This window comes from Ictalurus furcatus, chromosome 20, assembly GCF_023375685.1.
Source record: "Ictalurus furcatus strain D&B chromosome 20, Billie_1.0, whole genome shotgun sequence".
Lineage (NCBI taxonomy): Eukaryota > Metazoa > Chordata > Actinopteri > Siluriformes > Ictaluridae > Ictalurus > Ictalurus furcatus.
In genome coordinates, this window is record NC_071274.1 from 19106566 (window position 1) to 19133065 (window position 26500).

General features: G+C 40.8%; 2 protein-coding genes across 3 annotated transcripts; one reads left to right on the forward strand and one right to left on the reverse strand.

The window, feature by feature from the left end:
* The first annotated feature begins 1954 nt into the window (after positions 1 to 1954).
* Positions 1955 to 11431, forward strand: si:ch211-178n15.1 (uncharacterized). Of its 2 annotated transcripts, none has more exons than XM_053652029.1 (3): positions 1955 to 3822; positions 5292 to 5926; positions 10156 to 11431. In XM_053652029.1, the coding sequence occupies exons 1-2, from the start codon at positions 2803 to 2805 to the stop codon at positions 5922 to 5924; spliced, it is 1653 nt and encodes a 550-aa protein (XP_053508004.1). In that variant the 5' UTR covers positions 1955 to 2802; the 3' UTR covers positions 5925 to 5926; positions 10156 to 11431. The 2 variants fall into 2 exon arrangements, 1 of the variants encoding a protein (XP_053508004.1); XR_008388764.1 differs by having other exon boundaries at positions 1958 to 3822; positions 5292 to 6066.
* A 9031-nt stretch (positions 11432 to 20462) lies between these two features.
* loxl5b (lysyl oxidase-like 5b) lies at positions 20463 to 23837 on the reverse strand. The gene is made up of 7 exons (XM_053652157.1): positions 22674 to 23837; positions 22476 to 22584; positions 22044 to 22181; positions 21750 to 21906; positions 21566 to 21661; positions 21317 to 21432; positions 20463 to 21124 (listed from the first exon to the last, which is right to left on the reverse strand). The coding sequence occupies exons 1-7, from the start codon at positions 23569 to 23571 to the stop codon at positions 21118 to 21120; spliced, it is 1521 nt and encodes a 506-aa protein (XP_053508132.1). The 5' UTR covers positions 23572 to 23837; the 3' UTR covers positions 20463 to 21117.
* Between the last annotated feature and the right edge of the window lie 2663 nt (positions 23838 to 26500).

The window sequence follows — 26500 nt, forward strand, 5'->3', positions numbered from 1 at the left end:
TAGTTACTGTCTGTCGACCATAGCAACAGCCTAGTCAGAGTGCTTACAAATCGGGCAGCTTTGTGCACTCGGCTCTCATTCATTAAACAACAACAACTGCCGTTATCATCATCACTGATGTCATCATCGAGTATGGCAACCATGATTCACAAACAAAGATAGAATAGATGTAAAATGTTTGTATGTACAGCATGCACATATTCTGAATATATATAAATTAGTAAGCAGGATTTGTCAATGATTTGATCATTCAGTTATATAAGTCAGTGTTACACCTACCCCCTGGGCATGCATTCAGTACACTGCAAAACAATATACCGTATACTGTATATAAAACTTCATCTGCAACAGATAATCCATCTCCGTCTTGCATTATGTTCGATTGTTTTGAACTTTATGACAGAAGGATTGACTGTGTGGGCTTTGCTGCTGATAAAAAAAAAAGAAAGAATATTCTTTCTAAAGAAGTACACCAAGTACGATGCAGTACTTGTTCATCTGAGTTATTTAAAATCTCAAAAGGACACAAATCCTCACTGCCCTCTGCCACCATCTGCATCCATTTTGGAAATGCTAAAATACAGAGGCCAGAACATACAGGTCGTCATCTTCCCTGAACAGACTGTTTCCATAGGAACATAGTTGTGCAGAAATTTGACCAGCACATCATAATTATGAGCCAATCGAGATAACTACAGAGGTAGGACTCATTTATAATGTGAAAGGAACACTGAAAAAATGTGTGTGTGTTTTTTTTTAAAGAAGGTGTGCTGTAATTATCCACTAGTTCATGTCTTGTATTAAACAAAACCATACTTTCTTTAGCTCGTTGATGCATGTAACAGAAAGAAAGGCATATTCTGTGATTTGCGGTGGACTGACATGCTGTCATGCAGAATTTTTTCAGGCTCTCCATTATAGAAAGGCCTTTAGGGAAAAGCTTTTAGATTTGGAGACAAAATGCAGACACCATCCCCCCATCCCCCCCATCCCCCAAGACTGAGGCATGGATGCACATATACAACACACACACACACACACACACACACACACACGCACACACGCACACACATGCTCTTCTGTCATTTTTTGACAGGTGCTTCCACCACCCCCAGCACCCCACCCCACAGGTGTGTGTGTATTTTAGTATGTGCTGATTAGAGTTGGTGTGCTGGAATGTAGGACGCCTACATCTCATTTCGATCCTGTATGTCCTTGCCCCAAAACATAATTGGTGTACGTGATGTTCCTAACCTGCCCAAAATTTTTCTGTCAGCTTTTAGTCTCTTTTGCATTCGTGCTGGAGGCAGAGAGGGAGGCAGAGAGAGAGAGAGAGAGAGAGAGAGAGTGAGAGAGTGAAAGAGAGAGATTACAACTACTTTATACAGTAGCATATCTTATGACTCATCCTCATGTTTTAGCCCAGGCGTAACTCAGTGTTTTTTAGCTGAGCTTTGCAGATGTAGCTATAAATCTGGAGTATCCTCAAGTTCTGTTCCAAACAACTGTCAGGAGAGGTTACTCACTTAGTATGACTTATATTCATAGGTGGAAATGACTTGATATAAATCCACAGCTAGCAATGTGTCCTCTTTACAAAGTTTTTATTTTCTTGAGAAGTTGCAGTGTATTCGGCTGTAAGAACTTGAATCCAGATAAACAATTCTCTATATGAGCATGTTGTGGTTTGGGATTAGTGTCTTTTGAATGCCTGGAATCGGATAAGCACAGGGGAAAATACTGTGAATCACAACAAAAGAGTTCCAGCTGCACAGGCTTTGAAGTCTGTCAAACATGTAGAGGGGCTTCATAGACGGGAAGAGTTAGTTCAAAAATCCCCCCTTACACAAGAATTGTGCCTCCTTCTCTCCCTCCCTCCTTGCCTATCTCTCTGTCTCCTGCTCATGTTAGATCCTGCCTGCTTTGGTGGTGCTTGAAACCCCACCTCCTCTCCCTCCCTCTCTGTCTCTCTCTCTCTCTCTCTCTCCGTCTCTCCCCTCCCCGTCTCAGGCAGTGTGGAATCCTGGCTGTGTTTAATTGGCGAGTGGCAGGCGGGCTTGGGAGACAGAGCAGGAGTGTGGGAGATCTAAGGAAGCAATTGGGACTCACATGGAGAGGCAACTGCTCTCACTGGCTTTACGAGCCGCGACTTTGACTTTCTGAAAGAGAGAGAAAGAAACGGGGAAAGGGAGGAAGAAACTAAAACAGAGAGGCGGAGAACCAGTGAGCTAGAGTTTGTGAGGGGGTGAATTGACTGAGAAATTTTACAGAGTAGACAGAGAAGGGTTAAGAATATGGAAAAAAAGGAAGGGAGAGATAGAGTGAGGAAATGACAGAAGGAGCAACAAAGTGCAAACAGAATGAAGGATAGGTACAGGAAAGGCTGCAATGGAGTGAGAGAATAGTGTGGGGGGGGAGGTGGGAGAGAAAGAGGCCCACCGCTGGAGAGAGGGCAACAGCACTAACTGCATACGGGAAATGACAGAAGTTGAGGAGAGAGAGGGAGAGAGGGAAAGAGAAAGAGAGAAAAGAGGGAAAACAAGGGGAAGTTAGAAAAGGAAGGAAGGGGGAGGTGAGTCTTGAAAGGGATAGAAAAAGTGGTAGAGGAGAAGTTGAAAGAAACAGCATGTGAGAAAAGGGAACAGAATGGGGAAAAGGAGAGAAAGACAGTAGAGTGTGAGAAAAAGACCTACGCAGATGAGAAAAACAGCCTTAGTGAATGGCCTGGGTGGGGAAAGAGAGAGGAGGTAACTGGTTGTTTTGTAAGTCGTCAGCCTGGGCAGCTTTTAGTCTCCTACTGCTATGCACTCAGAGAAGGTGGCAAAAGGACAACGTGCCCTCCATCCAGCCCAGGACTACTGCCACCTCTGCCTACAACAGGGACCAGCATTAACACATTACAGGCATGAGCTCAGTGATGTGCAATGTCCACCTTTGGAGCCTAGTCTAAGGTCACACGTGTGGAGGGAGGACTTGTCTTTACCCTTTCCTCTTGATCTGGAAACACTTGAGGACAGGTCGGGGAACCATAATCATCATGACCTGCAGAGACGGCAGGTCTACTTGGGGCCAAACCACTACACTGTGTCTGAGAGGTGTAGCCCACCGTGCTACTTGTGGAGGGAGGTGAGGGTACCTAGATGGGACCCCCGGCATCCCCCATCCACATGTGTGTGGGAGAGATCAGCACTGGCCCATCATGGGCAAGAGGTCACTGATGGGCGAGTGGCAGGCAGGCTTGAGAGACATAGTGACTGTGGCTCTGGGAGGGACTGGTACCAGCATGAGCAGCCACACCCCCTCAATGGTGGCCCCATGCTGGCAAAGGTCAGGAGCCAGCGGTACTACAGGGAATCTCGGAACGTGTCAGAGGAGCATGACTTGGACTGCATGAGCGAGAAATATCACCAGAATACACATCTACCAAAGCTAGAATGGAACAGTAGACATAAATTTGGATACAATGGACACTGTGAAAGGAGGCATGTTACTTTTGAGGGTCATGATGATGGACACAGTGTAGAGAATAATGGACCAGCCAGTCCTATCAAGAACCACTATAATGGAGCTAAGGCATTCTTTTCAACTGAGGTTCCCCAGAGCAAGTTTACAGTCTCCAAGACATCAGGACCTAAGCGGCCAGTGAGTGGAATCCATTGTGGAGAAACCAAACTGAGTCAAGCAGACAGGTCAGAGGTTGGGGGAAGCCAGAGTAACCACAGGAAGAGCCAGGGAACAGTGCGCGAGCAGATCAAACAAGTGGTGACGGAGTTAGAGGATGTGCTCAGTGGCCTCAAACAGGTTCAAATGGAGATGAAAGAGGTAAGAGGAAGAGTACAGTTTTTTGTTTTAATAGTACATGGAAGTGCAGGAAATATTTTGCAGAAGGTTTAGAGTCATTAGTTCAAGAGGTTTCTTATTTGCTACTACAAGTGCGCAGTAACAAATAGCTATTGTTTGCACCCCCATTAGCAGCCAGATTTTCCTTTTTATATTCTTTGATGCATGAAAAAGTGGGACAGTGGTCACTCAGGGGTTAAACTTTATGGCTAGTGATCTGAAAATTGAAAGTTCAAATCCAGGCATTGAGCAAGACCCCTAACATTCAATTACTCAGTTCTCTGTTCACACTGTATCTTGGCTCAGTTGTAACTTGCTTCATATAAATAAATAAATAGAAATGTACTATACAATCCATATTGCCCTTATTGTTAGTATTAATCTTGCTCGTGTTTCAGATGTTTTTAAGAAGGGGCCTTGTTATGAAAAAAAAAACTGGCCATCATTAGAACATCATTGTAATGAATCCAATGTGACAACTACAGAAACATAAATTGAACTCTGGTGAACATGAGCTCAACCCAAAACAAGCAGGAAATAAAGTATACAGATGCAGATGAGCTCAAAGCCTCTCCTTGTTACATGGTATGGGGCAACAGTGCTGGAAATGTTTAGGTAGTCTTAATGGACATTGTATCTTTATCTGGGTAGGGTACTGAACATCTGGGCCAAGGAATAAAAGGAAATCACAGCAGATGTGGAAGGCTATTTTTACTTCAGAAGATTGGACTATTACTCTTTTAAGAGGGTCTCAGGCTGGACATTAGAAAAGGAAGCACTGCAAAGATCAATAGCTAAAGATACCTATGCTCTATGTAGATCTGCATTAGTAATAATGGACTATATGAGCTGAAATAGTAAATAAATTATTTAGAATTGGATGCTACATTTAAGTAGACGTGTGTTAGTTGCTGTCGATATGACAGTTAAGTGGCTGGGGGTAATTTTAGGGAATCAGATTAAAAGAAACTAACTGATGAGTTGCTGAGACCTGGTAGGTTGAAATGGTAGGGTGCAACCTTTCTTTAATGATGTCTAGCTCAAGAAATTGTAGGGTAATGCTATTTGGAATGCTTTCAAATAAATGGCTTTGATTTACAAGAGCGTTGGACATAAAATTCATCATTTAACAAGCAGTGTCATGTAGGTCTGTTTGGAAGAATTTAGCCGACATTCCCAAGATACTCTATAGCTGAATATAACAAGCTAGCAGTTAATTGTTCATTGCGTGAATGGCATCTGATGTGACAGTGAAGGGAATGTGTCGGCTTTGATAAACGTGTAATTGACAAATTAATTGTTCTAATTATTCTGGTTTAAGAATTTGCCTGATATTTCCACGTCTACATCTCAAGGTTCCTTCACAAATATTGGGTTATACATTACGAAGAGAAAAACTTTAAGCATATTTTATATCATTTGGTTTATAATGACTGTGTTTGTCTGTGTAGGTGGTCCAACAGATTGATGTTCTGACTTCCGACATCGACCTGGGAGAGGAGGAGCAAGGACTATTCAATGGTCTGCCACAGGAATCCACGCACCAAGCCAAACGTATTGGAGTTGTGGCGCTTGTCCATAATGCAAACAGAGATGCAGAATCACCACAAAAAGACAGCACACGTGCCATTGTCAAATCACAGACCACTCGTTCCCTGTCAGACCATAGCTTGTCTGCTGTGATTTCCTCTCTCCCTGACAGTCATTCTGCCACAAAGATCCACACGAATCCATCCACCCAAGTTCATGGTCTGGTGACTGTTGAGTCTGCACAAAGCAGCCAGATGAATCATACGTCTGCTCTGGAGATTCAGAGGACAAGGAGCACTGCCAATGGAGACTGCCTGCGAGCCAGACCTCCCAGAGCCAAAGTCAAAGAGCTCCAGCATCTAAGAAATAGAACAGATCATACAAAGAATCCCGACCCTCCTTATCCTCTAGCACCAATTAGCTCGGCTAAAACTCAGAGACCCCCACCGTACCCACAAAATGGACTGGTCAAAGTGCCCTCGAGGGATTCGAATGTCCTGAAGACGCCTCCTTACCCTGGAAAACAGAAACAGCTAACCTCCACCATGGTGTAAAGGTGGGGTGACAAGGAAGTTCCACTGGCTCAGAGCTCTGACTGCACTCATGAGGACAACACACACCCACACACACAGACACACAAAGAACGTAAATAGGATGTTTTTTCCCCTCAGCATCCACATGGTTAGGTAACACAGGGTGAGTGGACAATGGGTGCTCTCAAAAGTCGATTTTCAGTATGAATATATATTTGCATTTGTGTGAGTGTGTTGCCATAGTACTTGACGGGCAAATGTGTGTGTACACTGTAATGAACAGCATTTACTTATAAAGTATTAAATTGATCTGTAAAGATATTTGGCCTATATTGAAAGAGGAACAAAAAACCATCAACTTCACCAAGACTCCTTCTCGTTTAGTCATTCTTCCTGGGAAGCAGAGGAGGTTGAAGTTGAATCATTTCTACAGAAACTGAAACTCTGCCATTTGTGAAAACGCAAAACACACATTTGCCCGCTAACATGGTTCTAATGTGAGTCACGAACGATTTGTTCCATCTGTTTGCCCGTAGACTGCGCTTCAGTTCTCAGGTTTCTGGTTGTGTTGTTGTTTTCCTGCGTACTGGAGTCAGTGGTTGTGAGTGCTGCGTATTTCAGACCTAATCAACTCAGGCGAGTGTGAAGGAGATTGGCTCATTGTGGGCCCTGGAGCATGCAGCTTTTCCATATTATTCATCAATCCTGCATGCAATCAAACATGTTTTGATTCTAAAAAAATAATGGATTATTTACAGTATTTATGAGTAGAGAACAAAAGTTTAAAAAGGAGCTTGAAGCTATACTAATGTTCTGCTTTAGTTTAAGTGTTAGCTGATGAGAGTCACATGACTGATTAGCCTGTATGATGAACATGTGGAAATTGATTGTGTTTAAGTAAGAGGATCACATAATGACCTATGGGTGCAATCACTTGGAAAGTATTTGGCGTGCTTCAGCTTAGCAGTGGCAGGAAATGGTGATTTTTAAAAGCTAAACATTTATCTTGCATCACTCTGGTTTTCAGTCTTCAAACTTCTGAAACAATCCTGTGTGTACAGGAAGAGCCTGATTTTTTCCCTGCCATGTTTTGAAAACAGTGGTTGAGGTTTGGCAGACACTGCTTGCCACCCTCTGTTGGACGGAATGTGCTATGACGGGCTATTTTTCACTCTCCAGCCATGTTTGTCAGTCTGGTTTTGATTAGACGCCACCTGGCTCGGTGCTAGACTGAAGGAGGGCGGATTTGTATAGTATTTGCATTGCAAAATAGTAGTTGCCTACAGCTGGGAGGACACATGACTTACCTCATCACCCAAAGCAGGAAGCATAGAGAAGTAAACATGAGCTAAACAAATGCTCCGTCCACACATCCCAGCAGTGTTTTAATAACACTTGCTTAGAGTGGACAGTCAGTGTACGTTAACCTTTGACCAGATAAAGAAACTGGTTTTGAGTCTTTAGGCCTCAAAAAATGACTTCCTTTACAGCAGTGGCTGCTATGAACGTTTCATTATTTCCTGGTGGTATTCATTAAAATGCAATCTAACTTCCCACAGTCTGACAGAAGACCTGTGTGTGTGTGTGTGTGTGTGTGTGTGTATGAATCCCACACAGACTTTAAACTCTACATGGTTACGAGTGTCTCAGCATATGGTGCTCTGGTAGCCTGACCTGATTGTGGTTTATTGAATTAACATTCCAAATGTCCCAGGATCTAGTGTGTTAAAATACTGTGCGAATAGTTTCACTATAGCAAATATTTCACCTGTGCCAAACCAGAGACACAAAAAAACCCTTCTGCTATACCATTAAATAGCTCGTCATTGCCCACTGAATGACTCAATAAAGAGATAAGGATGTCTAATTTCCAAGTCAATTTAAACTAGCACCACTAATTAAATGCAGTACAAGGAAACAAAACCGTATGAACTTTCATCTTTTTTATATGAGTGCTGTAAAAAAAAAAAAAAAAAAAAAACTTGAACGCGAACGAAATAAAACGAGAAGGCTTTTTATTTCAGAGCGCCGTGTGAATAATAAACCCTGTCTTTCAGAAAGCCTTGACCTGACAATACTGCACTTATTTTCACTCCAGACTCACTGAGATGTGCAGACACTTAGGATGATTCAGCAGATAACAGGATCCTTTCGGTTATTTTCAGGAGGTTTAACGTCACCGGAATGAAAAACCTGACTGGAGTGCACCGGGTACAACAGGCATCAGTCTGAACATACACACTTTTATATATATATATATATATATATATATATATATATATATATATATATATATATATATATATATATATAGTAAATTAAGCTATAAAAGGCATACATAAGCACCATTGGTCAGAGAACACACCATACCATTATAGAAACACTCTTTTATGTACAATTTCTATTCTGAGAGACTGACTTAGTCTTTTAAATCAATTATTATAGATTCAGCAGATCAAGGTAGTTTTAAGACTTACATCAGTCAGGCTGGCATGGTAGGTTACCATGGTTACAGTGTTAGTGTAAGGACCAATTTTTATACCTGCGAGACAGACTAACAGCTCAAAGACATCACAGTCCTACATAACCTACATATAGTGTATGAAAACAGAAATGAAGAGAAAAATGATACAGCCCCAATTCCAAAAAAGTTGGGACGCTGTGTAAAATGTAAATGAAAACAGAATGCAATGATTTGCATATCTCATAAATCCATGTGTTATTCACAATAGAACATAGAAAACATCGGGACCATCCGGCTTTTTATCAATGCTCAGTTTAAAAGCCTGCATCTCTGATGGTATGGGGGTGCATTAGTGCCTATGGAATGGTCAGCTTGCACATCTGGAAAGGCACCATCAATGCTGAAAGGTATATACAGGTTTTAGAGTAACATATGCTTCTATTCGGATTCCATCCCATCATTAATTCTGAGAGACTCTGCCTCTCTAAGATACTCTTTTTATACCCAATCATGTGACTGACCTGTTGCCAGTTAACCTAATTAGTTGCAAAATGTTCCTCCAGCTGTTTCTTTTTACTAACACTTACTTTTCCAGCCTTTTGTTGCCCCCGTCCCCACTTTTCTGAGACATGTTGCGGCCATCAAATTCAAAATGACCTTATTTTTTCCTTAAAATGGTACACTTCCTCAGTTTAAACATTTTATACATTTTGCATGTTCTATTGTGAATAACATATGGGTTTATCACATCTGCAAATCAGTTTTTACTGACATTTTACACAGCGTCCCAACTTTTTTGGAATTGGGGTTGTATATATAATTCTAATAATATAATTAGATATATTGATACACATACAAACAAAATGGTATAAGAAGGCGCATAATTTGTGATTGTTATGAAAAGCGAAAGGTTGTTAGGACAACCTAGCAGATTTACTTTAGTCATGACGCCCTGTTTTTCACTCTCGTCCTAGATCGATAGCATTTTATAAGCAGCGTAACTTGTTCCAAATGTACGCTCTGGCACCTCTGGTGCTGCATTTAAACCGTGGCAAAAGCAACACTCTGAAAAGCTCTCGCCTAATCAGCGTGCTGTCCTCCAGCACCGAAAACATTAATCACACTCCTAAATCACAGTGTAAAACAAGAACAGGCTTGGTGTAATGCCATCCTACATTTTTGTAGTGCCGCTAATATTTTGGCTCTAATATGAGCTATTATTCAAATGTAGAGATTAAAAACTACAAATGAATGAGGCAGTAAAAGTAGCATTTTAGTTTGTTGATGGACTTCTACAGTTGTGTACAAAAGTCTTCATGCACTTAGGACGAAATGAAGATTGTGTTTAATTGTGTTCGGCTGGGACACGTTAACAGTAGTCAAATACTACGTGTTATGATATCACTAGTGAAAGAAATCAAAATGAAATCAGTGCAAAAGTTTGCATCACCTACTTTAAATGTAAAAATTTGCATGCCACAAACTTTGCCTTTACAGCTCCCTTTAACCTCTGTTGTGTCCTCATTAACTTTCGCCAATGTCATACATTTCAGATGAAGTCTCCAGAATGACAAAATCATGGCCAAACAATTTTCACACAGAAACTGGGTTTGGGTCATCAGGGTTTTTTTTTTTTTGCATTTAACAGTCTGCAACATCTGTGCCTAGTTAATGATTGAAGCACAGATAAAACTGTGATAATCTTGCACTTTTTTGTGCTATAAAAATCTTTTTTTTTAAGCTGAATTATTCTAAATGTTTTATTTATTTATTTATTTTTTATTGCAGGGATTCCACAAAGAAGAGATGCATCTAACAGCAGTGCATGGACAACTTACTAGAACTTTCCCATGGAAAACACTAGAAATGACCTGTCCTGTCCTGTCAGCCCCCCCCCCCCCACCCCCCTTCAATCCTGACTGCACTACAGCCATCAGAACAAGTTGCCCTTTTTGCCATACCTGGGAACCAGCCTCTGAGTTTTCGCCCCTTAAAGGCACTTAAAGGCACTACAGAGGAATAAGCTGCTCCTAAACTGGAAAACAAAAAAAAGTCTAGACTCCCGTCTTGACTCCCAAATATTATGCAACATATTCCTAAAGCTTGCATAGGATTTGAAGCCTGTGAATGGACTGTTCAGACAACCAAAGAGAATTGAAAGTCTTTTATAAGTCTTTACTATTGGTTAAATCTTTAAGAGCAAAAAGCTACAGCGTCAAAGGGTTATATTCAACCTGTGTCTCGGCATCAGTCTGTAAACCCTACACTTTATATTGCAATTAGTTCATGAGTTATTTAAAGCCAGTGTAAGGCATTTAGTTTTGTATTTAATATGTATCATTGATATATGCTGTCCAGAAGAGGGCACTACAGGCCATAAATGTGTCCCTGAACTTTTATGACACTCACAGGAAATAAAAAAAGGAGACATTTGGAACATATTCTGATTAAGTCATGTCATCATTTCAAATCAACCTACAAGTTTACTTACTGTATCTACCTAGATAAGTGTATGTACCTTAAAAATCTTATGAAATAACTTGCTGTTTTATGCAGCATGAAAACTGATTTAACATGCAGTGATACCAGAAGTATGGTTTCTATAGAATATTTGCACAGTTGAGTACAGTGTCTCCAGTCTTGACAGTGTCTGTGTCTGTATTTATTTAAGTCTTGAATGAGAATTTTATCACTCTTGCCTGAGAAGACCCTCTTCCCTATTTACCCCCTGCCAAAAAAACCCCCAACAACAATAGAAACCATACAAATAATAAATAGAAACAATACAAATAATAGAATTTGTAATGGTTTTAATGGCGATAATGGGAATTATATTGGTTTTAACTGAAACTCTAATGGTCCCTGTGGGTCACTACTGGTACTTTGTTGCCTTCTATTGCTGGCATGTTATGTCTAGCGGATACCATTAAGGACCAATAATAGTAATGGTTTTAATGGTTAACAGCTGATGGATTGTAATGGTATTTGTAGTGGCATCCATTAGAATTTCTGCGATGGTTTGTATTGTTTTTTTCAGCAGAGATGCCAATAGCACCGAGGGCTGTGTCTCAATTCTGAGACCACCAAGTACAGCATGTTATAATTAATCAATATTATAATGTAATAGTTACACTCATATACACACTAACTTGTGCCTGACTTGATGCACATTAGCAGACCTACTGTCATGGGCAGACAACTGGGCACGTTGTTGTTCCATTCCTGGGCTGAGTGAGTCCCCAGGGGAAGCACTGACATGTGAGCAAGGACACTTTGATCAAAATATGTAATTTATGTCCATGTTTCCAACAGCACAACTGCTTGTCAGCCTGGATGCAAATACAGCCTGATGCTAGTGTTGATAAATTCAAAAGCGGTTATTATTCCATATCCACATCACATTTTTCTCCTCTGACTGGTCAGAAGGCTTGATTAATTAAAAAAAAAAGAGTTGTTTTTTTATGGCAGCAGGTATGACAATAGTTCTGTCTGTAAATCAAGTCAGTTTATTAATGAGCTCATTCCAATATCATGTCTATAGTAACAACTAATACAGGAATTTAAATGTAGAACATAAGCAGTTTAAACAGATTAAAAACCTTATAATCTCTGAGGAGCCATGTACTTAGGGGCTGCTGTGGGGGCGGCTGTGGGGCAGCTGTGGGGGCAGCTGTGGCTCAGGTGGTAGAGCGGGTTGTCCACTAATCGTAGGGTTGGTGGTTCGATTCCCGGCCCACATGATTCCAAATGCCGAAGTGTCCTTGGACAAGACATTGAACCCCAAGTTGCTCCCGATGGCAAGTTAGCGCCTTGTGTAGCAGCTCTGCTATTTGGTGTGTGAGTGTGTGTGTGAATGGGTGAATGAAACACAGTGTAAAGTGCTTTGGATAAAAGCACTATATAGGTGTGCTATTTACCATTTACTTAACATTAATGGAAGTGTCAATGCTTTGTAACAGTCAGTAGGTTTTCCACCATGAAGGAGTCTTCAGGAGAGAAGACATTACATTATCTGGTTCCTCTCTAACACACCATGCTGCCTTTTTGTCTTATTGACTTAAAGAGAAATAGAAAAACGAGAGGCTGGTCATAGAACAACTGCTAATATCTGTTTATAACTTAATCGATAACAGTAACTAACTTGTTTCAAAGGCATTCAACAACATGAAATGTAACTATAAATGATTAAACTACAATGTAATTCATTAAAATATTTATATTATAATGCAAATTGCTGTAGTATAAGATTAATAAAAGACTTGTTGATATTGGATTGTTTTCCTATAACAACACACTCTGCCATCTTTTATTCCTTATATAGTTTCATATTTATGAGAGTTGTGGTCATTTTTTCACCTCATTTTGACAGGATGGGTTTGTGTTGGTTCTAATTTGAACGCTTAGTTACTAATATGTGGTCACTGAAATAGAGTGCTGTAAATATTTGGTCATCATGCTTTATTTATTTATTTTTGTGGGCAGCATGTGGTGCCACAGAAACTTGGCGCTAAATTCTACAGCAATGCCAACATGCTAGAACAACAAACCAAGTCTATTATGTTCATGACTTGTGTTTACTCTATAACTAATGTCCACTCCACCAACTGTGCTGTCTTCCTCTAAATCTCATCTATTATTACTGCTGAAGTCAGTCAAAGCTCAAAATGTCAACTAGGGAAGACCATAAAGACCATAGGTCCCTCCCTCATGGGTCCTCTTGCTGTCGTGAAGAAAAGTGATGGTGTATAGGATTGATAGGGCCTCAGGCCTTGTAACGACTTGTTACGTGGGCTCAGGGTTAGTGCAGAGCACACACTCATTATTCTCTGTCTGGGACATGGATCCAACTATACAATATGCAGCTTATTTTTGCATTGCCTGCAATCAGTCATACCGTCTTAATACACATACCGATGGAAAAAAATTTGGAGAAAAAAAGGTGTCATTAATTAAAGATTAAGGGCGTGTTTTTGTTTCATTTGACTTCGCACGTTCAACCAATTTGCAAGAACACAAGTGGGAGGTTCAAAGTAGATGGACTGTGTGTAGCTTTTATATTATGTTTCCAAAGAAAACTCATGGAAAAAAAGATCATTTTGAAAAATGGTGTTTGGCGCTGATTTGTTTATAAAACACATGCCTAGAATTAAATGATGCTTAATAAGTATGCAAGAATTCTACATCTAAAGACTGGCAAGCGATAAATCCTTTAATATTCCACCTTTGTTATAAAATCTCCATTCCATTTTTATCATATTTTATTTGATTAAATAATATTCCAAATCCATTTTATTTACGAAAACAAGAACACGTTAGAAATAAAAATAAAAACCAAGGTTTTTTGCACTTATAAACCAAACTTAAGGTCCTGTTCCTGTTTTAGGAATAAAACATGAGCATTGTGTTCCCCACAAGTAAATACAGTCATAATGTCAACGCTTCTCCGGACCACTTGCGTTTATTTCTACAACTCAAAGCAGAGCAGGAAATGATTTAGCATAGCAAACATGACTGTAAATGAGCAGTGGAGCTGTAGAATTGGAAAGCTACCACAAAACATCAGTGTACTCAGTGGCCTCGATCATACCTCAGGCATTAGGTAAGAGTGAGAGTTAGACAGGCTTTGACCCTGTATCTATCCTCATTACGTTCTACCGCTGCATCCAACCCTCTTTTTAGTAGTCTTGTGCGACAGAAAGATGGCTGTGTTTATGAATTCTCTGTCTACTTTCCCCTCTCTCTTTTTCACAATGGTATGTCTATCCCTGTGGAATGTCAGACCGCTGTTTGCACCAAAAACAACACCCTGAAACTAATGTTCATTCAAACAACCAACCTTCTGATTTTGCAGTCTTTGGCCCAAGAATAATAAAGTAATCAAGTGCTCCAGTCTTGCCTGACTAAGAATAGGTGAGCAACTCCCGGAGATGCTCTGAGCAGATGGGCTGCTCATAGGGTTGGAGGAAGGAGAAAGGAGGAAAAGTACAGTGAGAACGAGAGGAAGGAGGAGAGAACGAGAGAATGAGAAGCTGAAGCATTCATCAGAGCTGTTGAATGACAGGGGTGTGCTAAGAGTTACACCGAGTATCCATGCACAAACAGAGCTTGCAAAGCCATCATCTCTCTTTCTTTCTGTTTCTGGTAAAATGACATTATTAAAGGAAAAATCCACCCTGAATGACTTGCATATTAATCTTTATAATTAACAATGGTGTCAAAGATTAATTGGAGTTTATTATTTATTTATTTATTTATTTCACTTTGGTTAATGGTTTCCTACTTTACCCACAATGCTGTTTGGCTACCTGCTGATAGCACCACCAGTGGGATTTAGCCCTTGCTTCATCTCGACCTAAACAGAGTTGATGCAGCAGTGCTTTATTCCTTATCTGTAAACTCTGTCCAAACAGATCAGCTTCCAAACCTTCAATTTCCATGCTGTCAAAGCCAGCATGCTTCTGATCTTGTACATCACTGTGGTGGCTGTGGCTCAGGTGGTAGAGCGGGTTGTCCACTAATCGTAGAGTTGATGGTTTGATTCCCGGCCCATGTGACTCCACATGCCGACGTGTCCTTGGGCAAGACACTGAACCTCAAGTTGCTCCTGATGGTAAGTTAGTACCTTGCATGGCAGCTCTGCTACCATTGGTGTGTGAATGGGTGAATTTCACACAGTGTAGAGTGCTGTATAAGTACAGACCGTTTACATTGCTGACTAGCCGAGCTGAGTCTCCACCGTAACTCAGCGTAAATACATTGTATATCTGAAACTTTGAGTCCAACGTTGGCTGTCACCACTACTTCGTTGGAAATGTGACTTTGTTGGAAAATGTTGCATGAGAAGCTCTTGCTCTTTTGTTCTGAGGAGCAAATATTGTATAATGCACTAGCAATGTCCACCTACTTCTCACAGGAGTAATGACAACACAGCACCAGCAAATTAGCACCAGAATCACTAAGCACAACACACATATTTCAAAATAAACACATTGATTGGTTTCTGGATGGTGTTTGATCTGCATTTACCAAGTCATAGTCATTCTAGTCATTCCAATGATAAATCACTGAAAATAAGTCAGATATTAGCTCATAATAAGCATTTGGTGTATTTGATAATAAGAATTTGATGTAGATTTGGAGCCTGAACAATGGGGTTTGGGACATGGCCCCTTGAAATCCAGACAATATACTGTACATGTCCCAAAATGTCAGATCTCCTGATGATTTCCTTTACTGCTGTGCCACTTGGAAGCCAAGAATGTAATCTGTAATGTGTGTGTCAACATGACTGTCACAGTTACCAAGTACAAAGCACAAAAAAACCCCCGTTTCCATTAACCAGAGCTTGTCTTTTAGATAGTGAGCTAGCTTTGTTGACTGTGTGAGCTCTGTTCTGTTACCTCAGCAGTCTGTACATCTCTAGCCTGATTGCTAAAACTGATGTGGAACTGTGCTCTTTCAAGCCAGCAGATGAAATTAGCTACTTGGATTAGCTGCTTGGGGATTTTCTGTGCAAGTCTGAGGCTGATAGCAGTGATCTAGCTGGCTAGTTCAGTGAGGAGATCAAAACTTTTACCCCTGGTGTGTGAGTTTTCATTCCTTGACCTGTGTTCTTTGAACACTATATTTTGTTATCTGATCTGATTTGTGTTCTCAAGCCTTTTTTTTTTTCTTACTAGCTAGTGTAAACTGGCCAGCTTGCTACCATCAGTGACTAGCAGCTCAGAAACTTTATGTTTTTAAAATGAGGTTTATCACATAATCTTACACACCACAATTTAAACAGACATTTAATGAAGCAGATTTAATCCAGCTGACTGTCTTTTGAAAAGGAACTTGTTTCTGTAGTATGTCACTGTCCAGTTAAAATGAACCTGGTGCTTTGTGGTTGGAACTGTACCAACACTCTTGTAATAAAATGCAACCTGTAAGAAACAGAGTAAACTGTGCTCTAACACAGGCTTATGGACCAACGCTGAATAATAAAAAATTGTAGGCATATTCATGGTTTCTGTAAACAGGTAAAGCTGAATAAAAATACAAGGCAAAATGTTTTTATAAACCCTGTATTTATTACGTCTGAAGGGCAGAGTGGGAGAGTCCAGCATTTTTTGGTTTCCTCCACACCCAGAACATTATGGTTTCACACACACGTATAAGTACATGTAGACAGAAAGTTAACCAAAAGTTTATTTTGGTGTTGTACCTGCAGAGAAGATTCCAAGAAGAGAGGCAAACATCCTCGCTGGTTTTGGCACCTAGCTGCTTCCTGTGACCAGAATTTGTCGAGATCATCGTCTGCAATATTATGTCTGAGTGGGGAAATCCACTCTATCCGTGTGTGAAAATGTTCAGGTCTACAAATGGGTGACAAGAAAACAAACAATGGCATGCTGTGGTTGCAATTTGCTGGCATGGTTTGGAGTTCCCTTAGAAAGAAATGTCACTGCAAATCAAAACAAAGCTCATCTCAGCTTCTTATGATTAAATGTTTCTATCGTGATGGGCGTGGTCTCTTCCAGGATGACCCCGGCCTCATTCACAGGGCAAGAGGCTCACGGAATAGTTTGATGAGGATGAAAATGGTGTAAAATGTCACCTACAGGAGATTTTGGAGTGATGTGTTAAAAAAAACACACCAACTCATATAATATGTTTTGTAAAGGATGATGTGCCTTTCCTCCAATACAGTTCCAGAGACTTTTAGAATCTATACCAAAGCGCATTGAAGCTGGTAGCTTGTAGTGGTTCACCTGTTTAGTAACAGACCTGTTGGTTTTTCCTATAATTCATTACCTAACTAGCAATAAATACAACTAAAGCCATTATTAGCCTGACAAACATTACGTTGGGCTTCTGTAATAAACATCCTTAAACAAACTTTGACTTGTTGATTCATTCCGTTACTTTCCCCTCCTTTTTTTTAAGCAGATAATGTCTTCCATTGAGTCCCATTTTAAACAAGAACATTTTACAACACCAGGTTCTTGTTTTAGCAAGCGGTTTGGACACACTCGCCAACCAGTGCACCCTGATAAATCATGTTTTCAGTAAATAATTACAGGCATACTCCAATTAGGAAAGGAAAACTCACAGACTGTGTAGGCCTGTAGTGCAGACAGAAACTGTCTCACTGCCCTGAACTGTTCACTTTGTGTAACATGGTCGAGAACATGCATACAGCCGTGAACGGTGCCAGACGTGGACGCTGTATGTTAGTCTTGGTGTCTGAGAGTTGTTTAAGTCGTCAACACTGTGGATGTTGGCGCTGCTGGATGATGATCAGGGCTTTATCACTTTCCTCTGCTTGTCTGTGATGACTCAGGGGCTGAGGAATTTCTCTGCTCTGTGTGTAAGATGGTGTGCCAGTGACGGGGCTCACACACACACACACACACACACACACACACACACACACACAAACACAAACACGCAACGTCCGGGTTACATGCAAGCACACACACACACAAACATTCACTCAGGAAACCTCCAGGCTACTGGCATTCTACCTCTACCTTTAACACACAGTATAAATCAATCAATCAATCAATCAATCAATCTATCTATCTATCTATCTATCTATCTATCTATCTGTCTGTCTGTCTGTCTGTCTATCTATGTGTCTATCTATCAGTGAATCTCAGGAACACTTGGTGTGAAAAGTGAACGCACCCTTGATAGGACACCATTCCATCACTGGGCACCATGCACATGCACCTTCACACCTAGAGGCAATTTATCTTAGCCAATCCACCTACTGCCATGTTTTTGGAACAGAAAAGGAAACCTGAGAACCCAGAAGAAACCCACACAGACACAGGAAGAACATGCACAGAAAGAAACCTGACCTCGGTATCGAATCAGGGACCCTGGAGTTGTGAGGTGGAAGTGCTACCTGCTGCACTAATGTGCCACCTTTTGAAGTGGTAGTTCAGAAATAAAATCTAATTTCATGCAATTTTCTACTTACCCTAAATTTAATCGATCAAGAAAGGCATATTATCTTGCTTCTTTAGTCTACTCTAACTACAGATAATGAAGCCAGCAAGTAATGGAAGTCTATCTCAACCAAAATCCATAAATTATTCCATAAAAATAAAGTTTGCATGTGCTCCACATGCTTTGGGGGTTTCCTCTGGGTAGTCCGGTTTTGTATTACTGCACAGCTGGGAGAGTTGAGGCAGATACTGATGAGCAGCATCATACACACTACCCATCCCACTTACATTACATCCAGATGGATAAAGGTGGTTCATCATTTAAGTGTACAATATATACAGTTAGGACAGTGGCAGACACCCAGCAGATGCTTCCTCCTGAGGTGTCCATGGGCAGCTGGACAAACAACAACCTCCTTCTTCTCCCGTTTGTGACATATTTCAGTGAAGCTCTCCATGGGCAGCCCCTGACGCACACAAACTAACACACTCAACAGCTCCTTGTCTTTCCAGTGCAAAATCTCACTGTGCCTTGAGGCGAGTTCCCCATCGCTACAAAAGACCTTTTGCAGGCCTCTATATTGACATCAAGGAAAGAGTGAATTTGCTGGGGTTTTTTTATGCACCGGGAGCCATGTTTACCATAAATAGCAGCAGGAGAGACCGGGCCTCATCCGCTAGTCAGACCAAGCGTCCATGTGAGTCAATATTAGGCAGGAATACAGAGACAGGGAAGAATGGAGGGAGAAAGGAGAAGGGGGGATTTTCCAGACATCTTTAAAAACAGAAAAGGAGGGTATTCTGGCTGAGCTTCAGCTTCCAGCTGGCCAGGACAAACTGTCCTCCATTTAAGTGCAGCTCTCATTAGCCTCAGATTTTACGTTTGGCTTCCTTTCACATTACTGCTCATGAAACCTTGGGTTTCTGTTAAACTGATGAGCTGCATAATGGCATAATTATGAGCTGTGTGACGATTTCAGCCAACATGTAGCTGCATAAATGTGAGTTTACAGAACTTGAGCCATATGAACTTGAATACCAGGTCATCACACACTAGTCATACCCCAACTCATGACGTAAATCTTTTTTCACAATGTGAGAACGTGTGTGTGTGTGTGTGTGTGTGTGTGTGTGTGTGTGTGTGTGTGTGTGATTCATTCTGCTATGGTGGACACATAGCAAGACAGTTTAATACTGTCCCAGCTCAGTCTTCACAAGTCACTGTGAGCAAACACACAGAGGTCCTCATACAGTCCTGTCTGCAGACGTTCAGACAGCCTCCATGTGCACTCAAAGATCATTACAATTACAACCAGTATGGACATACAATCCAGGTTACTGTTACCAACATAATGAAATCATTGTTACATTTGGATTTAGATTTGAATGAATATGCAGGGAAATAGAGACATATAACAGACATACAGCTCTGATATGTGGGCTTAGGACAGTCACATTTTATTGAGAAAGATATGTGGTGATATTCGTTAGGGAAAGCCTCTGTACCGTTTCTTTGTACCTTTCTTTTCTTTTCTTTCTTTCTTTTTTTTTTTTTTACTCAAAATGCCACCAGAGGAATGTATATTAGTTCAACTAATACAGAAAACAATTTCTTCATCCATCACTTATTGGAAATGACAAGAGGGAATCATTAACATCTACCAGCATTAGAAAAATCCATTTATAATAAATACTGCATTATTGTGCTCATATTAAACATGGTTAAAATATTTAAGTGATTAAAATCAAGGGAAATTCACCCAAATTAACCAGACAAAATGAACATAGTTGGCGAGACTTTGTTCCAGACACACTGAATCATTTATGCAGAAATTTCCCAAATACTGCAAAGTCTGCTGTCTCACCCAATTACGTCCTTGGTCAGACATCATTTTAATCAGCAGCGGTGTTTGTTTTTTTGCAAAGAATACATGTCCAATATCCCTGTTATTTCAACCCTGATAGTTCATTCAAATAGACAAAACAGCTTTCAGTGGGTTTATAATTTAATACAAAAAGAGATAGAAAGAAACAAGAAAACCCAATTTCAGTATTAGATTCTGTGATGTTTATTGTGTAACAGGGAAACAGCCTCAGCCTTAGAATGGCTCTTGTAATAATGAAAGCACTGGGACATTACACACAGTCAGACTGCATGTTTTTTTTTTTTTTGCTTTTTGGATGCGTCCTTGCATTCTTACACAGCATGAATGAAATACTTCATGTAGTTACCCTTTCTAGTGGTCTACTCTGGAGTCACCGAAATTAAACATAAGTAGAAAAAAAAAACCATAGGACTTAAAAGAAAAAAAATTGAAGAATACCATACCCTTACATTTTCCTATGTAATAAATACAAAGACCTCAAAAGCAATTGTCTATACACATAAAATAACAAAAAGCACATATTCAGAACAACAAGCTATAAATTAAATGTATTATAAAAATGTCATTTCTTGTACTCTAATAGGCTACTGCAAACAATATTCTGTTACACTAAAAATTAAAAAGAAATATTAAAGCAAATAATACATATACAGTACAACTGTTATAACACATTATTCCAATGATATTTCAAGTTTTTTGTTGAATGCTCTAATGAAAGGAATGACATATATGTAAACTGCCAGCTTACAACATACTTCACTTTGATTCGATTCAGTTTTATTCGTATAGCGCTTTTAACAATGGACATGGTCCCAAAGCAGCTTTACAGAAATATATAAATTCAGAATATAAATGTAAAATTTATGAATTTGTCCCTACAGACTGAGAGACTATGGAGGAAAAGATTTCCTAACATGTCCAAGGTTTTAGTTCCTGCGGAAAAAATAAAGAATTACTTGCTAATCCTTTAAAGCATGTAAAGAATGTAATTGTAATCCAGCAGCTGAATGAATCGTTTATGTTCAAACCGAATGTCGATCGAGTGAGTTACGTAAAATGAATTAAAAACGGTTGATGGATTAATAATGATCGAAGTATTCTACAATGAGAAAACGTAAATCTCACCTGGTTATCCTGCAATTTCGAGTCTGGACGTGATGACCGCTGTAGAAAACCTCACAGCGCACCACATTGTTGGAGAAATCAGACTCAGGAACCAGGAAGTTTGGATTAACTGTGATCTGTAAGCATGAAAAAACCCCCACAATACTATAAAGCTCATCTGTGAGTGTGTGTGTGTGTGTGTGTGTGTGTGTGTGTGTGTGAGACTGATTATATCTGAGTGTTAGATTCAACAAGCAGCACACTTCTCACCTTAAGGAAGTAGTTACCAGGACGAACATCTGTGATGTCGATCCACTGGCAATCAATGTTAGCAGCGTAGGTGTCATGGCACCCAGGGCTCAAACCCTATAAGTCATCAGTGTTAGATGTGCGTGCACGAGTATGTTTCCTCATTCGTGTGAGTCTGGGTTTGGTTGTGTTTATGTGAGTTTACCTGTGTGTGTGCAGTGCAAGCATAGCGACGACGGAAGCCTGGGTTACAGCCAGTGTCCTCCAGACAGAAGCTGGCTTTGTGTCCCTCTGCCACCTTACGGCCAGTGTTTATATCCAACAGATCATAGAGACTGAACGCATCCATGCTGTGGTAATGTCTGTGGAATGTTCACAAAGGAAGATGTAGCCTGTTTATTACATTTAAACCTATATCAAAATCTCCAGTCTGGCAAATTTTCATGGGCAATGTTGATGGACTTCTTCGGGACAAAAGTAATCGTATAACTGTGCTTACTGATGACAGCTGTGCCATTCCCATTGGTGTCTGGGTTTTACGGGCAGGAAGTCTGCAGTGCCGAGGTTTCGGACCTTCTGAGGGAAGCGTAGCAGAACCCTGTAGTCGAGGTCTCTAACTACTGGTCTATAAGCTGACCTTTGAAAGAACAAATAACAGCAATAACAGGTGGATGAGCTAATGGGGACATAAAGGCTTATGGGTGTGGTCTGCTCTGATAATTCATTGTTCATAATAATTCGAGTTTTTTTTGTTGTTTGTTACCAGAGCTGATTAAAAAAAGATCAATAATTACTTTATACATGTCTTGGATAATGTAAGCTTCAACATGATTTTTAAATACTACTTCCAGGAACACGTTTGAATACGGTGGATCTGCATTGCATACTCAGGTGTTTTATAGTAGGACACAATTAATTAGTGCTCACTTACCGCGCGAGACAGTTCTCTTCAGCTGCGCACCGGAGTGCATACATCTGCACGCGCTGGATATAGGAGCCAGCCTGAATGGAGTACGGATCTGGCACGAGGTCCGGAAGACCTGCACACATAACGAGATGAACAGTTGTAGGTTAAATCTATCATTCCTAAAGGAAAAGATTCTTAGTGTCGTTCCGACGCACAGCTCACCGTTGTGGAAATATCTCGTGCCGTACCCAGTTCCAGGTGGAGGCCGGCGCGTGCGCGCGGTAACAGCCCGTCCGCCAGATGGATACACGTTGTAGAAAACGGTATTCCTGTGGTTTTTCAGTGGGTTCCGAGGGTCGTCGCCGACCATGTTGTCGGGTGTCGCGTCTTCCTCGCTTGTTCCGAGCGGACCAAGCGCTGTAGCGACGACATCACCGACGCTCTCTTCCCCAGTGATGGTGGGATTAGGATAGGATTGATGCGCGTTCACGCTCTCCATGTGCGCGCTTTCCAAGTTTGTGGGCGCTGCACTCTCCAGATGCAGCTCTTGAATGGCAGTACTGGGCAACCCGACAATTCGGTTCGCGCTGTTATCATCCACCGGGGTCGAGGCTGATCTTCTCGGGACGCCGCTACCCGAGTACTCTGATAAGTGCGCTGAATTTGTGTTGTTTGATGCAGCGGCAGTGGCGTAACGTCTTGCGCCTGGTGCCCCCGCGAGTCCTTGCCGTGGAGGCGCGACCAGATGCGCGTGCCTAGCACCCGTGGCGCGTCCGTTCGCCATGACGTAGTGTCTGCCGTCCGGTCCCATGACCGTGGACGCGGTTCCGCTGGCACCTGAGTGCGTCGTCGTTATGCGAAAGTGCGCCAAAGAGTCTCGCGCTTCTCCTGGAGTAATGGGGCTGGCAGCCTGGCTTCGGCTACTCAGGTACACGCGGGACTCCCTCCTGGCGTGTAAGGGTGAGTGGTACTCAGTGCCCGTACTCAGTAAGCTGTACACGTGCCCGTTGTTCTCCCAGTGGATCCTCTGCGTCCACGGGCCGACTCGGTCCCGCGCGTGCTGCCCGACGACCAAACTGACCAGCGCGCAGCAGGAAAGCAAAACGACCAGTTTTGCCATCTTGACTACAAAATGATTAAATTTAAATGATTGAAGAGATCTGGAGGTTTTAACTGAAGAGTAACACTACTCCACCACCTAACTGATTTCACTAATTCTGCCTCGCACTGTAGCCTCCTCGAGGAAATTAGAAGAGGGAGCGCCGGCCGGTCATTTGTCAAAAACGATCTAGCTTACACACGCATGCACAGACCGGGTTCATCTTCGACGAGAAAACTGACTTAACTCTTTCTCACCCGAGTCCACGTACACCTCGTGCGATCATTCCGGCCCATAATTGTATTGACCCGAAGCAAACTTTGCGCACAGGCGCCACATTTAGGTCACGTGTCTGTCAACGTGGGGAACGCTGTCTCCATGCTGGCATCTGCACAAGCCACGAACTGTCCTGTTATCCAACGGTGAACATAATACGTCTACTATGAAACTATTGGGCAACGTCCCAAACCGCATACTACAGTGCTAAATACCATGTAAAAACTGGTCCGAAGCGACAGACTGCTCAATAGGGGTGTATGGCACTAGCCTTATTCTGGCATTATTTTCTGGACCATAGTTTTTTTTTTTTTATAAAGGTGTCCTAAATAGCGAGATTATGGATGACTGCAGTGAACTTGAGTGGACAGGTGGGCCAAGGGGATGACATTTGGCCAAGTGTATGGCAAAGTGTATATAGTGACCTGACCAGAGTGGTACACAATTTGAGCCATTTATGAACAGTAAAATTTGTCATTCTTGCTACCTCTTTTACAAAGTTACAAAACATTTCCAAGTATTTGAGATTCATATATATATATATATATAGAGAGATTCCAGTAAGATTTACAATTCTCGTGATATGATAATGAGTCTTTATTGATCACATATACAATACAGCACAGTGAAATTCTTTTCTTCACATACCCGGGCATGTCAGGAAGTTGGGGTCAGAGCACAGGGTCAGCCATGATACAGCACCCCTGAAGCAGAGAGGGTTAAGGACCTTTCTCAAGGGCCCAACAGTAGCAGCTTGGCAGTGCTGGGGCTTGAACCTCCAACCTTCTGATCAGTAACCCAGAGCCCTAACCGCCAAGCTACCACTGCCACCCAGCTGTAATATGGGCTGTAAATAGAAGAATAAATGAATCCCACATCATCTAGAATGATGGACAAGGAGGATGTATGGCTCTGAGAGACTAAGAGGAAAGGCGAAGAGAAACTTGGGTGATTATTATGAGGGCTACCAGTATGATGCAAAATCTAACTATATAGAATTCATAGTTGCTGTATGGTTCCTAATATTCTAGGAACTTGTGTAAAATACATACAGTGATGATGTAAATTGACATTTCTCTTTTATTTTAAACGTGGTAGCTTCCACCTGTGTCACCCATGTGGACATACTCCACAAAGCACACACACGACTACCTCTAAATTTCCAAACCCTGGTCCTGAAAAAAACCTGTCCTGCATATTTGAGTGTTTTCCCAGCTCCTGATTTAACTAATCATCTAATTAACAGCTCTTTTTGAAGTGAAGTGGGTGTGTTAGAGCAGGGAAACACTAAAATGTGCACGACATGAGGTATTCCAGGACCAGGGTAAAGTACATGTGATTTAAGTAAAAAAAACTAACTGAATCCTCATCAGCCGCCCACAAGGTGGCGCTACACGTTCAGTTATTGAAGAGAAACAACGCCTGCTCTTGCATTATAGCTTGTAACTAATACAATATCAATACAATCTGAACAAATCTAAGCGAATGGCTTGAACATGAGAAGTTCCAGATAACTGGTGTGAACAAAGGAAGGAGAGTAACATTATACCAGACCTCTTATTCGGCAATATTTCTAAAAATTTGACGTGTCGGAAGACAAAAGTACAAAACTATTGGGATATTTAAATCCAGCATGATGTTGTATTATATTACCAATATGAGCACAGGATTATAGGGTTTGAATTGTTTCATATTTCCAAATAAATCAATTATGATCCACAAATAAATGTAGCGAGAAATTTAAAACAAACAAATTCACAAATAAATAGAATGAAATCCACAAATATATGTTAGGAGTCTCACAAAAATTAATTAAATGCACAAATAAATAAATTGAGATTTGCAAACAATTTTTTTTTACAAATATGTTTTTATGTCACGTGATTGGTTGGAGTGAGAACATGCTACGATTGGTCAGTGCAATGTGGCCTTTATCCGATTGGCTTACGTAGACGATGGGCGGAGTCAAACTATTTGTGGGTTTGTGTACACTCTTGACTAGAAATGTTTCAAAATTCACAAATGCGTGCAGCAATCCACAAATGAATGCCAGGCAGAGTTGTGTTTGTGACATAAAAACATATCTGTAAAAAAAAATTATTCGCAAATCTCATTCTATTTATTTGTGAATTTGTTTAATTTTTGTGAATCTCGCTACATTTATTTGTGGATCACAATAAATTTTTTTTGGAAAAATGAAACAATTCTAACCCCATACAGGATTTTCACCTGTGATTGTGTGAATAATATGTGATCACGTGAAAGTCAACACGCCATGAAATTGCACCTGTGAACTCACAGACATCACGTGAACAAAGTCTGATCACATCCACACATCTAAGTGTCTAAAAAAAAAAACATGTGAATCGTGTGATTATTCACATGTGACTTGAATATCACTGTGATAAATTGGTATAAGCCTATAACGACCAACATATTGAACTTCCCATGATATAGGGCTACTGATATCCTGAACAGAGTTACTACAAATAATAGTGAATAAATAATAATTGGCGATAAATATTGCATAAATTCGTAACACGTCCTGTGCTCTCATACCTTCTCTTCCTAGAATTGCCTCTAGTAGCCTGATACGAGTGTAATTAAAATTCTGATGACAGACATTGGAAAGTAACTGGACAATAGGCGTTATAAACAAACAAATAAACTAAAA

Excerpts from the sequence above, each read along its gene's own strand:
- si:ch211-178n15.1 (XM_053652029.1), top strand. The coding sequence starts at position 2,803 with ATGCACTCAGAGAAGGTGGCAAAAGGACAACGTGCCCTCCATCCAGCC. Across the intron at positions 3,823-5,291 it reads TTCAAATGGAGATGAAAGAG|GTGGTCCAACAGATTGATGT; the intron begins GTAAGAGGAAGA and ends TTGTCTGTGTAG.
- loxl5b (XM_053652157.1), bottom strand. The coding sequence starts at position 23,571 with ATGGCAAAACTGGTCGTTTTGCTTTCCTGCTGCGCGCTGGTCAGTTTG. Across the intron at positions 22,585-22,673 it reads CACGAGATATTTCCACAACG|GTCTTCCGGACCTCGTGCCA; the intron begins GTGAGCTGTGCG and ends TTATGTGTGCAG. Across the intron at positions 22,182-22,475 it reads GAAGAGAACTGTCTCGCGCG|GTCAGCTTATAGACCAGTAG; the intron begins GTAAGTGAGCAC and ends GTTCTTTCAAAG.